We start from the raw sequence: 17,293 nt of genomic DNA, 5'->3' as shown, positions 1-17,293 counted from the left end.
CATTTTGAAAGAAAAAGTAAGAGAGGCTAAAACAGTTTTAAAATTAGTCAAAATACGTATGAAAGATAATAAAAAGTGAAACTCTAAGAGAATATCAACACAAAAACTAGATAGTATAATCTAAAAATAACAGAAAAATTTATATATTGCACTGGAATACAGTCAGTAACATACATACACACAGAAAGATACATACATTCCTTAATTATCATCTAGTTTGGTACTATGGTCAATTTGGAATCAAGAGAAGAGACAGTGCATTGAAAGGTAAAAAAAATACACTCAAAATTGACAACAATGATTTATACATGTTCCCTCTATGAAATTCTGAAAGGTTGAAGGAGTAAATGCAGATGTTCATGTTCTTTATAAAAACGCATAGTGTTCCCCTTGATTTACCAATACATCATTCATCACAGATCACCACAGGACATTTATTAACTGGTGTATTATCGGCTATTCATTAGTTTTCACGAGCAATGGGAAAAATTCAGATAGAATGGGAGCTGACATGTTAGATACTTAACAGCTAATAATTGAAATCAATAAATCTCTCTGATTAATGAAACTGAACCCTTTGGGCAAAAGCTTATCCTAAAACCATTAAATTTTCACCCTGAGCAACATCACAGAATTTCTCTTCCTAAGTAACCACTAGGCAAACTCAAACTTCCTGCTCCTTTATCTTGAAGGCCCTGAGCATGGTTTAAGAATTACCCAGAGGCAAACAAACATTAATGAATCCTTTTTTCTTGTTCTCAGGAGAAAAGTCATTTGTACAAAGACAGAGATAAAGGAAGAAGTCTAGAAGCCAGGAAAGTTCCACCTTAAGGTGACCTTGAAAGCATAAAAGGCCAAAAAAAAAAAAGCATATACACTCCTAAAGATGTTAAACAAACAACACTGTTTTTTATGCAAATATTGTAACGGAATCATTTTCTCCTTTTGAAGGAACAATATTCTTCAAGAGAAGGCCACTCCATCAAAAACAGGAGCACAGTATTCCCAAGATCTCAACAAGGAGGGGCAGACCAAGGTTGCTTCTGATTCCTTGGGACCTTCTGTGATTCCAGGCTTGCCACCCCAAATTCAGGACCCCACCCTTCCAGGAGCAAATCATTATAGTAATAAATTGCCTCCATCTTCCATATACCAGCTAAGCATGTTTAACTACGAACGTCCAAAACACTTCCTTCAATCCCAAAATCCATGTGGCTCCAGACTGCAGCCTTCTGCACCGGAAACCTCCAGCTATTCTAGCCAGACCAAACAGTCTTCCATTATCATCCAGCCCCGCCAATGCACAGAGCAAAGATTTTCTGCCTCCTCAACAGTGAGCTCTCACATCACTATGTCCTCTGCTTTCCCTGCTTCTGCCCAGCAGCATGCTGGCTCCAACCCAAGCCAAAGGGTTACAGCCACCTATAACCAGTCCCCAGCCAGCTTCCTCAGCTCCATATTACCATCACAGCCTGATTATAGTAGCAGTAAAATCCCTTCCAGTATGGACTCCAAGTAAGTGAATTTTTTATATGTATGACTATATACTGCATATACTGTGAGCTTTATCTGAGGAGTGTGGGGGGTATGTCCTAGTTCACTATTTACTAGCTAAACAGGCAGTGCGACCTCAAGGGCTCTTTCATCATTCTCCTAAAACACCTTGAACCAGGGTGCTGGCAGTAAGAAATCATCTGACCCATTCCCTAGTGTCCACACTAAGACAGACCCAAGTCACCTATTACCACATACAATTACTTACCTATTATTTTCCATCTTCAAAAAATGATTTCAACATACCCAAGAACAGTGAACTATTCTCCCAGTTCTAAGTTAAAGTCCTCATGCTATAAATTTAATTCGTCTAGTTCTGGGCTCAGCTGAGATGAAGAGCACCTGTCTGCTCCTCCTCAGATAGGATTTCCTCTCACATAAGCAGAGGCTATTAAATGTCTTCTCAGTCTTAGTCTTTTCTTCCTATCCATTTTCCCCTCTGACCCTGACTATCCATTTGGTTAAAAAAAAAAAAAAAAAGGCAGGGTGGTTAATAAAAACCTGGGATTCAGATGCTGAAGTGTATGAATTTTCCTTACTATGATCAGAAGAAAGGCTTGAATAGATAAATGACCTTAGGGTGCCCTTTAGCAATTAAAACCACACTTTGTCCAAATTGGTTCAGCTGATTGTTCTGTCTAAATAAAGAGAAGAATACCTGGCGCCTTATGCAACCATGTACTACTTTCAACATCCTAAAACTATCCTAGGAGAACCTGATATGAATAAGGACACAGTGGTTGTGCTTTTTTTAAAACATGAACTGAATACTTTGTGCTTATGCAAACCTAGAGCTATCAGTTTTCCTATCCGTTGGCTGGCTAAAACACCAGAGAATTAAATCAGAGGCATCTGAAAAACTGTCTGATGGAATATGTTTTGTTGCAGGCTTATCAACAGATTTGCTGAGATTCTTGATAATTTCTCTCAGTCTTCTCTGGAGGCTAATTTTTCTAGAGATTCCTATTGTTGGTAACAACTCTGGAAACTTAGTTGAACTGACTACAGTAATTCAACCTGCAAAGAATACTTTACAACATTTTAAAAAATCAAAATGAAAAAAGCCAAAAACATTTATTAGAATTCTATATATACTAGGTTGAATCATTTGAAATGGCTGATAGTCAACTATTTTTCACCTAAAAAAACGGCATTCATAAGTCTGACCTAATATTTTTTAAAGATGCCTTTAAGAATTAAGAGCCCTCTTACTCTTCCCTCCAAAATTCCCATTATACCCATTATCACACATTATAGATTTTTCTTGTTACATTTTACCCACATGATCATTTTCCATCTAGCTTTCCATTATTTTCAGATTTCCTATATGAGCACTTTTAAATCCAAAATAACCTTTTCTGGGGGCCCCAAGCCAAGAAAAAAAAATAGTAAAATAAAATAACCTTTTCTTACTATACTATTTTTCTTAGTCTTTCAACCTTATTCCAAATATCTGCCCAGAAAAGAAAGCCACAAACAAATATTAAAGAACCTCAACCACATTCCTGGCTCTGTGCACAGAACTAAGAGAAAAAGGCAAAAATGGAGAGTATAAGAAATAAGTATAGGAGGTCCCCAAACCAGAGATCAAAGATACAACTTTAGCTGTTCCATTTGCAGCAACCATAGATAACTCTTTTAATCTTCCCACAGCCACTTGATACCCATTCGGTGTCCAGCTGCACAGGGTGGAAAGCTCTGGCCCTTTGAACATTTGTGCACAACTCCCTCATTGTTATGGTGGGCTTAAGTTTGCCCTGCGTTCAAAAATAATCCCTTGGATTCTGACCTAGATTGCTTTGAAAGCTTTATTTAGCTTTTCATCAGTAGGAAACCCTTAAGCAAACATTTTATTCAGTCGATCAAACCACAGACGGGAAATTGAGAACTCTAATCCTAATTATTCCATTCAAAAAGCCTGCTGTGTGACACTGAGCATGTGTGCCTAACCTGCTCAGTGATTCAGTTTTATGATTTATAACAAAATTAAGGATCTGGCTGATTAATGATAGGGAAAAAAAGACCTATAAAGCAGAGTGCAAGAATAATATTAGTTTATAAATATGAGCACATATCTAGTCTTAACACTCAGGCCATCTAAACTGAGAGGGGAATTCAGTGAATAAATTGACTAGGTCACATACACATCAGTGATTCTCAGGCTTGGTTTTGATAATCCTTCAGGATTTCTCAAATATACTGTATTATACTATGACAGTCTAAAAACAAAATTATTTAATTCTAATTCATTTTAACAAACATGTGACTTTTATAAAGATGGTAGGCTAACATAAAAAAAAAAAAAACAGACTTTGGGGTGCCTGAGTGGCTTAGTTGGTTAAACACCCAACTCTTGGTTTTGGCTCAGGTCATGATCTCAGGGTCATGAGATCCAGCCCCACGTCAGGTTCCACACTCAGTGCAGAGTGGGCGAGATTCTCTCCCCCTCCCTCCTCCCTCTGTCCCTCCCCCCTCACTCACTCTCTCCCTCTAAAACGAATAAAATGAAAAATAAAATCTTAAAAAAATAGGCTATTATAACTTCATATAGTTAGAATAATAGATCTATAAGACCAAAGGAATTTTACCACTTTGACAGGAGAATTCAACCTTTAAAAAAACAAAAACAAAAACCACACAAACAACTCACTATTTCTTTAAACACTTGGTCTGGCTATTTACTTAACAAATCAGATTTCAGTTAAGCATTAATTTAGACAACCCTGAAGACCTGAAATGTAAGGAAGAGAAATGTATACCATCAACTTTCAATACAGAGCATCTTGAATACAATTAAAAACCCATTCATTCAGCCAATAGAGTAATGCCTATACCAAAACTCCATGTTAGTGAAAATAAATATTACAATGGTGAGTAATAAGCCATCTTTTTTACTTCAGAATGTTTACAATCTAGAGATTACTAACCAAGTCCCCAAAGCCTGCAAGAATTGAAACTCTGGCTCCTCTCAGGAGAGATACATTTCCACTTAGCTTATAAGTTCTTTTAATGACCCTTGAGAATATCCGAACAGGAACAAGTTGGAAAACAGATCTAGGCTGCCTCATAATGATAACTGGAGAATGTTTATCATGATAATGCTAAAATATTCACTGAGGGCAGTGACCAGTTACCCTGCATTACACATATATAAGCACACACCTGCAGGGCCCTTTAATGAACTAGGCGAAATATGAACAAACAACTGTGGAAGTGTGAGTTCCCTAACAAATGTAATAATACAGGAATCCCTAAATACTAAGCCTGCACGCCGTCACAATCAACAGGGGAACTCGGGGAGGGGTAAGAGCATTTTTCAAGATAAAATTTAGGATCAGAACTTGAAATACGGATTTAAACCAAACTTTTCAACTGCTATTCAAATTTGTTTTCTTTTTTCCCCAAAACCCTCTTTGTGTTCAGATTACATTTCTTCCTCTTTCCTCCTCTAATCATTCCTTTCTTTCTCTAAAAATCACTTCAGCAATGTTAAAGAAACCATTGTTACTGTAAAAGCTATTTGTTACATAGTACCACACTTGAATTGTATAAAACAGGAAATTAAAAGAAACTGGAAATTAAAAGGAAAGCCAGACTATGTCAACTGTACACTCCATTCAAAGCAACAGAATATTCACTAAATACCAGTGGTTATATTGGTAAATGTTTAACAATCAGCTCTGGAGAAAGGAGGTAGGATTTGTGGTATTTACCAACTTCCCTGGTGTACATACTCGCATCACCACCAATTTCGCACTATCAACACGAGATCACAGGGAGCTGAGAACAGTATCCACCCATAAAAGAAACTTACCAAATTCAATTATAAGACTGGAAGAACTCTCTTGGGGTGCCTGGGTGGCGCAGTCGTTAAGCATCTGCCTTCAGCTCAGGGCGTGATCCCGGCGTTATGGGATCGAGCCCCACGTCAGGCTCCTCTGCTATGAGCCTGCTTCTTCCTCTCCCACTCCCCCTGCTTGTGTTCCCTCTCTCACTGGCTGTCTCTGTCAACTAAATAAATAAAATCTTTAAAAAAAAAAAAGACTGGAAGAACTCTCAAGCTGCCAGTTATTAGTCTTATACTCTCACTCACTTCTTTAGGGAAGATCTTCAAGGAAGGACATCCTCCTTATGCCTAATCTAATTTGTTCCTCCAGCCACTAAATTTTAATTTGCTAAGAAAAAAAAAAAAGCTGGTAACCATTCTTATTAAATCCCTCTTGACTATTACTAGGAAATTGGTATTTTTAATAACACTAATAGTACTAAGTGGTAGATTCAACCTATCTAAAGGTGACTGACAAAATGAGGTCAATTCATAGTACTACATCCTTCTCTGAGGATCTTTTTTAAAAATCTTTTTTCTGGGGTGCCTGGCCAGGTGAGTCAGAAGATCATGTGACTCTTGATTTCAGGGTCCTGAGCTCAAGCCCCACATTGGGTGTAGAGATTACTTAAATAAATAAAAACTTTTTTAAAAAACTTTTTTCTTTTTAAAGCTATCAACAACCCTCATTTAGCCAACCTGTAAATACTAAACCATCCCAAAGTGCAAATGCTAAGCCCACCCCAAGGACTCCTGACCATGAAATACAAGGATCAAAAGAAGCTCTGATTCAAGATTTGGAGAGAAAGCTAAAATGCAAGGACAGCCTTCTTCATAACGGAAATCAAGTAAGCAAAATGTCTATTTTGCACAAAAAGCCAATTAAACTACACAATCTAATCTCAGATAAGAAAGTTCTTTCTGTCTCACAGATCTATGTCCATATAATCTGCAAGGGACAAGATTATCTAAAAATAGGGACTATTTGGATCCAATACCACATACTATGCATGAAAACACCTCTTGGTTTTCAGCAGTAAAAGAATGACACAAAAGAAGTAAAGAATGTAAACAACGTAAAAAAATGAAGAAAAGAAAAAGAAATCTGAATAATTTAACGAAAATTTTGTTTTAAGCATTACTCCTCATAAAATACGTCTAATGACCAAATAACCAATAAGGGAATATTCTCAGTGAACTTCTTCACATACTTTGGTATATACTACTGAAGGACACATAGCTATGAGATTTATAACTCTTCTGTACCCACTATATTAGTCACTTACCTCTGCAACAGCGTTAAATGCTTTAAATCCAAATACATTTAACATACACTGCTTTCAACCAGAAATTAAATCTGGTATTCAGTGTTCATTTAATAAAAGTTATTTCTCCATGTGAGACTATGCAGTACTATATTCAAAGATGGAGCCAATGAGAACATGCAGAACAAAAGGGAAGGTGAAGAACTTGCCCTTACTTGGGATATCCTTACTTAAAGGTGATTAGCCTGCCATTCCCAGGAGCAAGAGGAAAACAAATGAGGGAAGTGGCACTAGAATGAAAGGGAAATGCTTTGAATGAAAACGAAGTTTTAAAACATAGTATATATCTGTAATTCAATAGACAGAACCATACTTCTTTGGTATAGTTCTTGTGGTTTTAAGGTAAAGGTACACAAACAACTTTTATTAAATCTCATTGCTGTCTCCTTAATGATTTCTTTAAAGCGGCTAACATATGAGGAGAAGATGGCTCGCAGATTGCTAGGACCACAGAACGCAGCTGCTGTGTTTCAAGCTCAAAACGACAGTGAGGCACAAGACTCACCACAGGTAAATTATAATAATCTTTACCTAAATGGAGTATTTTTCTTTCACGTGATTTATAAATGTGTATTTCCAAATCCTCATAAATACAGCTTGAAGCAAAAGTCAATCACTTCCATGCTCCATTAGGTATAAAAAGGAGAGGCCACGATGAGCTAAAATAGAGAGAAACTTAAAATCTTGCCCCATTTTCTGGTGTTCTAATATCAGCATATGAAATGTCACAAAGACAAAACACCAGAAGGCTAACAGTGTCACTTTTCATCTGGACATTTAGGGGTCTGTTACACCTACAACTCTTTTTCCAATGTCAGCAGGGATAGAGAATTTATGAGTTGTAAATCTTTAATAGGACAGAAGTTAAAACTCTGAGCCAAAGTAATTATAACCTTTTCCCATAAACTATTAATCATTTCAATGTTTTAAAATATAATTGTGGAGGGGCGCCTGGGTGGCACAGCGGTTAAGCGTCTGCCTTCAGCTCAGGGCGTGATCCCGGCGATCCGGGATCGAGCCCCACATCAGGCTCTTCTGCTATGAGCCTGCTTCTTCCCCTCCCACTCCCCCTGCTTGTGTTCCCTCTCTCGCTGGTTGTCTCTATCTCTGTCGAATAAATAAATAAAATCTTTAAAAAAAAATAAATAAATAAATAAAATAAAATAAAATATAATTGTGAAACTAATGAAATATCCAATTCCCTTTGTTTCTGTATTCAAAAATGCTTCTTATTTAAAACAAAACAAGGAACAACAATAAAAAAAAAAGCCTTGAGTAATGATCTAACATTAACAAAAGGACCCTTTCCAAGAACAGATAAACTTTATGGAAGGCATAAAGTGAATATCCCACAGGCTTGTTTCCGATCAATTTCATTCTAACACGTAAACTTAACCCTGAAGAGACACACAGAGGTGAAGAAACAGACTGAACTTTACAGCTGTCTTCCTTCTGTAGCTACCTCTCATTTCTTGTCAAAAATTCCAAAAGAAACTGGAAGTCAAAGGGCACCCAAGAACTGGGCACCCAAGAACTCCAAGCTCCTAAGCACAGGAAGCTGAAAAAAGGATTTTCATTTCTAGTAAATGCAACTACTAAAAAGGATGGAGCAGGATCTAACAGTGCAACTAATTAGAAAATTAAAACAGAATTTGACTGTCTCTTTGGCTACTCAACAGTTCATATATTCATTCAATTAAATATTTTATATGGAGCACCTACTGTGTGTTGGGCTCTGGACTGGTACAGATTACAGCAAGAAGATGTGAAACTACCTCTATTAGCAGGAGTAACTCAAAACAATGTTATATTGATGGTTTATGTTATAAATTCAGTGTATGATTTTGAGGGCAAGGATCTATCATTTTTCTTATTCAGTCTTTAAAAACATTAAAATAAAGGGGATGGTACCAGCAAAACATACCATTATGAAATCAGAAAAGATAAATCTTAGGAGTTTTTTTTGTATGCTTCAAAAACTCTAATAATCCAAAATGTCATCAGAGTACATAAAACTGAAATGTTACACCTCTGAATATGAATATATACATACTCAAACCACTACTATAGGAAACACTAAAAACTTAATTTGGTTATTTTGGGTTTAATCAGATTATTTTTATTTTTTACCAAAAACTTAGTTGATTTGGTAATTTTTTTTTTTGATATGTTGCTTAGAGAACCTTAAGACTGGCCAAAAATTGTTAGAGTTGTAAGAATTTTAAAATGACCAAATATATTAAACATATTCATCCCAAAATAAATTTGTACTCAGATTTGCTGCACTGCTATATAGATGTTTTCCAGATATTTGGATATGGATATATTTTTCACTAGTCTCCACTACTGTGCCAAAAACAGTAAAACACACAAAATAAGCACTAACTATTTGATCAGTTAATTAATTATGATTTCCATTGATTTCTGGTTTTATTCTCAAATGGAAATAATTTTCTGGTGCTCAAATATAAATCCTAAAAGATGTTTGCTTAAATATACCTTTGTGAAGCAGGAGGTAATTAATGTTGTTTTTCAAACATTCTCATAGCTCTACACATATCTTCCATGGTGTCCACCATGATTTTGTGCCATGAGGTAAAAAGAGAAGTATTTCCCAGCCTAATATGTGTTAATTGCTGTTGATGCACTTTTCAGCAGTGGGCAGAATACCCTGTATCAATTGCCAACACAAGTGACTTCATGTCTATTCCTGTTTTACTAAAGGACAATCTGTACTATGTGTTCCCATTTCAAATACACCAGGGGGACACATCACCCTTTGTTGTAAAATAGTCATATGAAAAATGAACCACCAGGAATTCTAAGGCTAGCTAATTTTTATATAAAATACCTGTTGAATAGTCCTATTAATTCTGGGGATTTCTTGCTAAAGTATTAGAAGGTGAGTGCATTCTATTTTAGTTGCTTAAAACAGTTAACCCTTGAACAATCCAGGAGTGAGGGGTGCTAAGCCCCCCTATATAGTTCAAATTCACATATAACTTCTGACTCCCCGACAACTTAACTATTAGCCTACCGTTGACCAGAAGCCTTACCAATAACTGATCAGCACATATTTTGGACACTACATGTATTACATACTATATTCTTAAAATAATCTAGAGGAAAAAGATGGTGAGAAAATATATTTAAAGTATTTACCTTTAAAAAAAACTCACATATAAGTGAACCTGTGCAGTTCAAACCAGTGTTGTTCAAGGATCAACTGTATATGGAATTAACCATGACTGCACATATACAGTCAATAAAGAAACGTTCAACGTCGACTACTTAATTCTGCTTCATTTCAAGCTAACAACCACATTAACATTCTCACTTTGTTTTAATTTCAAGCAGCACAACTCAGAACATGCACGACTGCAAGTTCCTACATCACAAGTAAGGTAAAAAAAAAAATTTCTCATTTACTTTGCTACCAAAAATATTTTCAGCTTAAAAATGTAATATTTATAAAGCCTTCAAGCCTCCTACACCTTTTATAAAAAACAATGTGAATTTTCTAATGTCTGAGAGGGTGATCAAAATTTTTATCTGTTAATTATCAGAACTATCTCAAATGAAGTTTTTTATATGTTTTGGTCAAATAAGCCAGGACCACATGTCCATATTAGGCAACTTTTTCATGATAATTGAAACCCAATTCCAATTACTAAATCATTGCACATGGTTAAGAACTGTCCATGGGGTATTCTGCATTTTAATCACTTTCTTCATCAATTTACAGCACTGTACAAAAGACACAAAGATGTATAATTTGTACCAGATGTTTTTAAGTTGCTACCATTTCTAATAGTCATTAAATATGCCATGTCCTAAGGCCTCTCTCTACTGTTATTACACTAACACATAAAACAGTATAGACTCTGGGGGTTCCAATACAATGGCTTAACTACATTTGTGTAAAAGGAAGAACAATGACAACCTTCCTGCAGAGTGATTATTAAAATATTTTTGTAGAAGTAGATCATCTTCAAGGGGAACTTTGAATGAGCAGGATGCAATCCAGGAGAAATTTTACCCACCTCGTTTCATTCAAGTGCCAGAAAACATGTCAATTGAAGAAGGAAGATTCTGCAGAATGGATTTCAAAGTAAGAGCTCAAAAATGTTGGAGGAAAATTAACAAGATACTATGTTTTGAAACATGTCCTCTTCCTCTTCATCACTTGCTACACACCTGGGGCACCTGGGTGGCTCAGTCGGTTAAGTGTCCAACTTTTGATTTCCGCTCAGGTTGTGATCTCAGGGTTGTGAGACTAAGCCCCATGTAATGCTCTGCACTGGGCATGGAGCCTATTTAATAGTCTCTCTTCCCCTCTGCCCCTCCCTGCCCCTCTAACAAAATAAATAAATAAATAACTTGCTGTACACCTTAACAAGCAACGTGTATAGTGGATAAGAACAAAAATTCTGGAGCTAAGCTTACCTGGGTTTGAATCCTGGCTCTGCTACCATCCAGCTGTATAACCTTAGATAAGGCAGTTAACCTCTGTGCTTTTTGTCTCATCTGTAAAATGGAGTAACAAATGTACCTACCTCATAAAGTTGTTATGAGGATTAACCAAGTAAACAGGCATAAGGTACTCACAATAGTGCCTACCTCCTAATAAATACATTAAGTGAAGCTACCAAAACAATAGGATCTCTAAAGCAAAATGCCTCTTTAATTCTTCTCCATCAAGAAATTCAAGCCAACCTGCTCGCTTGGCCTAGAAGAGTTCTTCAAGCTAGAAGAGATCTTTAGAAAGACCTACATTTTTATTATCCTCATTTTGGAAACCTTTTCTTACACAATGTTTTTCTGGATTCCTTATGGATGAAAGTATATGGGTTTAACTGTTAATATTTATAGAAAAACACTTAACAAGCTGGCATTTAAACAGCAGAGTTACAGTTCAGGAGCACTCCGTTTTGGTAAAGTCACTCATTAGATCACCAATCACCACATGTTATATACCTCTGGGACTTCATCTGCAGTCACCATTATTGAAAAAAACCATAGGACTTCATATTTCTTGTGGAGTCCTAAATAACATTAATTAATGTTCTAAATAAAGTAGTTGAGAGATCTTAAGGAGCATGAGGTTACATACAAAAGGGCTAGATGTGGCTTGAGGTAGTCTGAAAATATTAATTTCAAAAGTTTTAATTTCTGGGGTGCCTGGGTGACTCAGTTGGCTAAGAGTTTGCCTTCGGCTCAGATCATGATTCCAGGGCCCTGAGATCAAGCCTCGCATCGGGCTCCCTGCTCAGTGGGAAGTCTGCTGGTCCCTCTGCCTCTGCCCTCCCCCCTGCTCATGCTCTCTCTCTAATAAATAAATAAAATCTTTAATAGAAAGTTTTAATTTCCACTGTTTTTGTTAAAAAACTGTTGAAACCAAATACCTTTTTAAGCTCTTCCTTTGCATTTTGAATCACAAACCCACCCAGATACTGGAATTATTAAAATTTGTAAATAGACAAATACGTTCCAGTGATGATATAATTTAAAATTCTGTCATCTCCTTCTTGTGTTTTCCTTTCCAGGTAAGCGGACTGCCAGCTCCTGATGTGTCATGGTATCTGAATGGAAGACCAGTTCAATCAGATGAGTTTCACAAAATGATAGTATCTGAAAAGGGTTTTCATTCACTCATCTTTGAAGTGGTCAGAACTTCAGATGCTGGTGCTTATGTGTGTGTTGCCAAGAACAGAGCAGGAGAAGCCACCTTTACTGTGCAGTTGGATGTCCTGGGTAAGCCTTCAAAGAGATCCTCAAGAGTTCCTTAATATCCAGCAGTATTTTTTAAAGCAAGTGTTAAAAAAGAAAAACCCAGATGACTTCATATTTAAGGTTAATGTCTACACAACCCAGGAGAATGCCAATTTTTATCTAAAAGTCACAGCGTGGTGGGGGAGAAGGGGAGGGAGAATTTTTGAGGGGAAACTCCATGAAACTTCAAGGACAGACCTACAACCAAAGCTTTTCAGGAAAAGAAATAAAGAACTGGTACAATTTTGGACAAAACAAATAAGGCAGTACAGGTGACCCTTGAACAACATGGGTTTGAACACCACATGTCCACTTGCATGCAGATTTTTTACAACACACTACTGTACGTTATTTTCACTTCCTTATGATGTTTTAAATAATATATTCTTTTCTCTGGTTTACTTCACTTTAAGAATACAGCATATAATACATGTAACATACAAAGTGTGTGTTAATTGTTTATATTATCGGTAAAGCTTCCAGTCAAGAATATGCTATTAGTAGTTGAGTTTTTGGGGAGTCAAAGTTTCATACAGATTTTTGACTGCATGTGGTGGGGTGGGGGTGCTCCAACACCCCGCATTGTTCAAGGGTAAACTATATAAGCATTTCTAGATGTAACTGAAGGATCTTAAAGTGGAAAACATTAGTCTAATCATTTCTCTGGTCTATATCCAAAATAATCTGATTCTTATTTTTACAGAATTGTCATGCTTACACATAATTTAAAATTAAGGAATAAATAATAACTTTTAGCCTTAGACTATGTTCTCTTTACTACAAACCACTCTCTAATCATAACAAAAACATGCCTACTTCCTTAGAAAACAGGTATGGCTAAACTCATGTCTCATATTTGTCTTCAGTAAGGCAGTTTCTTATAAAACTTATGTACTGTTTTAAAATATTACAATTTAAGTGCTTTAAATATATATTACATTTGTAATGGTTTAAGCCATAGTATAATGCAAAAAAGATACCTGGCTACAATTCACTGTTGATTATATAAAATTTTGATTAAGTTAAAGGACGGACAATTTCTTTGAGTTTGCATTCTACTCAGATCAGTGAAAAATCTTTAAGATTATTCTATGGTAGGGGCGCCTGGGTGGCACAGAGGTTGGGCGTCTGCCTTCGGCTCAGGGCATGATCCCAGCGTTATGGGATCGAGCCCCACATCAGGCTCCTCCGCTATGAGCCTGCTTCTTCCTCTCCCACTCCCCCTGCTTGTGTTCCCTCTCTCGCTGGCTGTCTCTATCTCTGTTGAATAAATAAATAAAATCTTTAAAAAAAAAAGATTATTCTATGGTATAATAATGGGCCTCAATCTAAGAGGAAAAGTAGTGATCTGGGAATCAAAAAAAATCCAATTCAGGTGATTAAGTTTTGGGCAAGTGTTTTTGTGCCAATAGCTCCAGAAATACTATAATGTTAGAGCTAAAAGAGGCCTTGGCAGGTATCTATCCAATTTCATTTCTCCTTCAGAAAAGCTAGGGTTACAGTAGTATATCATTCCCTCTTTTCCTTCAGGTAATTAAAGAAACGACATAACAATTATAGATATTTGTATACTATTTTACAGTTTACAAAATGCTTCTTCATTTATTATCTCAGCTGATCCTCACAGTTTTGAGTACTAGTGGTAGACAGAGCAGTCACTATTACCTGTATTTATTTTATAATGGACTTTCTATTTATCTATTTTACAACAGATAAAACTGAGCCTCAGAGAACTAAACAAAATTTTCCCAATTTGGCATGGCTGGTGGGGCAAATAGACAATTTGAACCTAAGCTGCCTAGTCTTGCCACCACTCATGATGCCTCCTTATTGAAGAGACATAAATGAGAATGTAACTTAAATTATTTGAATTAAACATGACTATAAATTCAACGCAACATTACATTCCTGTTTTCGAACTCAAATTGGTATAATACAAGAGTACTACTGTATGTTCTTTCAACTAATGCTAAAGTTTCCAATCTTCTTGAGTTAGTGTTTTTTAAAACTTTTGTATCAACATACGAATTTCATAATACCTTGGTTTGACTTATTTTCTTTTTATAATATTTCAAATACTTGAATTTTTTATTAATATGTAGCAAAAGAACATAGAAGAGCACCAATGTTTATCTACAAACCACAGAGCAAAAAAGTTTTTGAGGGAGACTCAGTGAAGCTAGAATGCCAAATCTCAGCTGTACCTCCACCAAAGCTTTTCTGGAAAAGAAATAATGAAATGGTACAATTCAACACTGATCGCATAAGGTAGGATAAGTATTCTTAGACATAACTTAGTTTATTTGGGTGAATCCAGCTGTACTTGAAATGCATTACAAATGGCATGCGTTTGTAATCTCACTTCGTCTAGTTTTTAAAACATGTATAGAAATACAATAAACCTCATTAACCCCACTTCCACTAATCAAAATTTTAAGGCATAAAGCTAGGATTTACCTTTTTACTAACAACAAAGAAAGATAGCTCAAGGAAATGATGACATAAATAAAATTAAGGGGGGAGAATTAAACACAATAAAACCAATAGCTATTTGGCATTGACTAGGTACATTCTCAGAATTTCCAAATGCTTCGTTTTCTTATAGTCTAACCCTCTGGGTCAGAGGCATCATAAATAAACTTTCACAGGAAAATTAATACCTACACTGCATTCTTTTATTATTGTTTCTTTTCAGTTTATATCATGATAACTCTGGAAGAGTTACTTTACTGATAAAAGATGTAAACAAGAAAGATGCTGGGTGGTATACTGTGTCTGCAGTTAATGAAGCTGGAGTGACCACATGTAACACAAGATTAGATGTTACAGGTATGTCACGCTATCAACCCAACGACTTAATCAGAAAGATTCAGTAAGAAACACAAATCCCAGCAGAATATAAAAATAATCAATTCTGACCTTTTTTTCTGTTTCTGTCTGATACTGAATACCTAGGGCAACGCATTTGTTTAGAACAGGTTTTCTGAATTAACCTCTTTTTCATCTATTTCAGTTCGTCAAAACCAAACCCTTCCAGCTCCTAAGCAGTTACGTGTTCGACCAACTTTCAGCAAGTATTTAGCACTTAATGGTAAAGGTCTGAATGTGAAACAAGCTTTTAACCCTGAAGGAGAATTTCAGCGTCTGGCAGCTCAATCTGGACTTTATGAAAGTGAAGAACTTTAATGAGGTTACCAACACTGGAAAACACAACAACTACATTATTAGTAACATATTCAATTAAATTTTTAAAGTAAATCCATAGCTGTATTAACAGATTATGGCTTTAATTAGGTAATATAACTAATATATATTTATAATATTTATCCTTTGACTCTTGCACATTCTTCTCTGGTTTGCAAAGCCCGTGGAAAATCTGAGCATATGGGTTTGTAATTGTAGAACACTATCTTAAAATGTGAGATTTTAACATTTAAGTCATACACATTTAACAATTACAGGTTATGAATTAATATCAACTTTTTAAGCACATCTAATGCTTGTAATAAGGTTTACTGGTACTGCTTTCTAAATACTGTTTTACCCATTTTCTCTTAGAGGAATACTAACATGGTATAGTATCTGAGTGTTCCATAGTTCAATGTCAAAAGAGAATAAAATTTCAAATATTTAAAACAGACTGTCTTCTCTTCACAAAAGTCTAGATCTTTAAAATATAACTTCTGGTTTTTACATACTATACAACACTTAGCCAAACCTAAGAATAACAAGTTCCAAAAAAGCAACAATATTATGTTCTAGAACTGTGTCTCAATGAAGCTCACTTACAGCTGAGTCGACTCCTCCTGCAATTAAGCTAGACCTTCCATGGTTTGCACTTCAAAAGCAAGCAACCACAATAAATCCTGACAGAATCTCTCCTGAAATTGTGATTTTGTTTTAACCAAAAAGTCCGTAAGTCTTCAAGACCTTTGAGTCTACTGAGCTCAGTGGAATAAGAATAGTCTGTAGAGTCATCTGCTTAATTCTTAACATTTCATGTAAATTTGAATGCCTGTTGGGGGGGGTTTCTCAAGTTCAGATAACCTATTACGTTAAGAAGCATAATTTTGTGAGCATCTGAGAGTCTAAGTACAGGAAAGGGAAAATCCTGTCATTACGCTATTCCTTAAGATAGGACATAACCCTTTCTTCTCAGGCCTCCTGTCCACTGGTCATGGCCTTTTGCTAGGCCTCTCCTTTTTCTTTTATCATTGGTAGTCTTTGACCCTCGCTGCTGTGTGGCCTCGGTTTGTTTTTCATCTACACATAAAACAGCATTTATCAACATCACTCGACATCTCTTTCAGGGAAATAACAAAAGCGGCTTTATTTTTTACTTCCCGAACAGCTTGATGGTTTTCTTTGCTAGCTGCCCTGGGGCCTTTCAACTGAATTCCGTTTCATTTTTCTTTTTTCCAACATGAGACTCTCTCCTGTCTCATATCCTGTCAGGGCTCTGGATGCCTTAATTTACAGCCAAATGTCTTTGGTTTACAAACCTTCCCATCTTTGCAAAGCTTCTGGGCTCCCCACGTCTCCTGTTGGGCCTACTATTCCACATAATCACTTAAGAGCTGGATTTTTTTAATTCTACTTTATCGTTTTCTTTAGCCATATTGGGTGGCACGAGGGGTGAAAGCTATTTCTAGCAGCAGCTCTCGGTTAACGAGAACCGATGTCTGCAAGCAGCATCGGCAGAGTGGGCGTTTGGTTAGGCACTCGGGCTCTGGCTTCCAGCAGATTTGCCCCGACCACCTGTGCACTTCGGTAAGTCACCGACCCTCTCAGCGCCTCAGCGTCTCCAGACCTAAAA

At 36.3% G+C, this 17,293-nt stretch overlaps 1 protein-coding gene across 1 annotated transcript; it reads left to right on the top strand.

Annotated features, from left to right (window-relative positions):
- Positions 1–595: 595 nt before the first annotated feature.
- MYOT (myotilin) lies at positions 596–15,663 on the top strand. Its single transcript, XM_008691581.1, has 9 exons — positions 596–1,515; positions 6,054–6,228; positions 7,111–7,215; positions 10,063–10,109; positions 10,684–10,816; positions 12,252–12,459; positions 14,580–14,745; positions 15,173–15,306; positions 15,491–15,663. Exons 1-9 carry the CDS (start codon positions 1,163–1,165, stop codon positions 15,661–15,663), a joined length of 1,494 nt encoding a protein of 497 aa, XP_008689803.1. The 5' UTR covers positions 596–1,162.
- The last annotated feature ends 1,630 nt before the right edge of the window (positions 15,664–17,293 follow it).

This window comes from Ursus maritimus, unplaced genomic scaffold, assembly GCF_017311325.1.
Source record: "Ursus maritimus isolate PB19 unplaced genomic scaffold, ASM1731132v1 scaffold_5, whole genome shotgun sequence".
Lineage (NCBI taxonomy): Eukaryota > Metazoa > Chordata > Mammalia > Carnivora > Ursidae > Ursus > Ursus maritimus.
The sequence above is the reverse complement of the archived record's forward strand: the minus strand, read 5'-3'. Positions and strand labels throughout refer to the sequence as shown.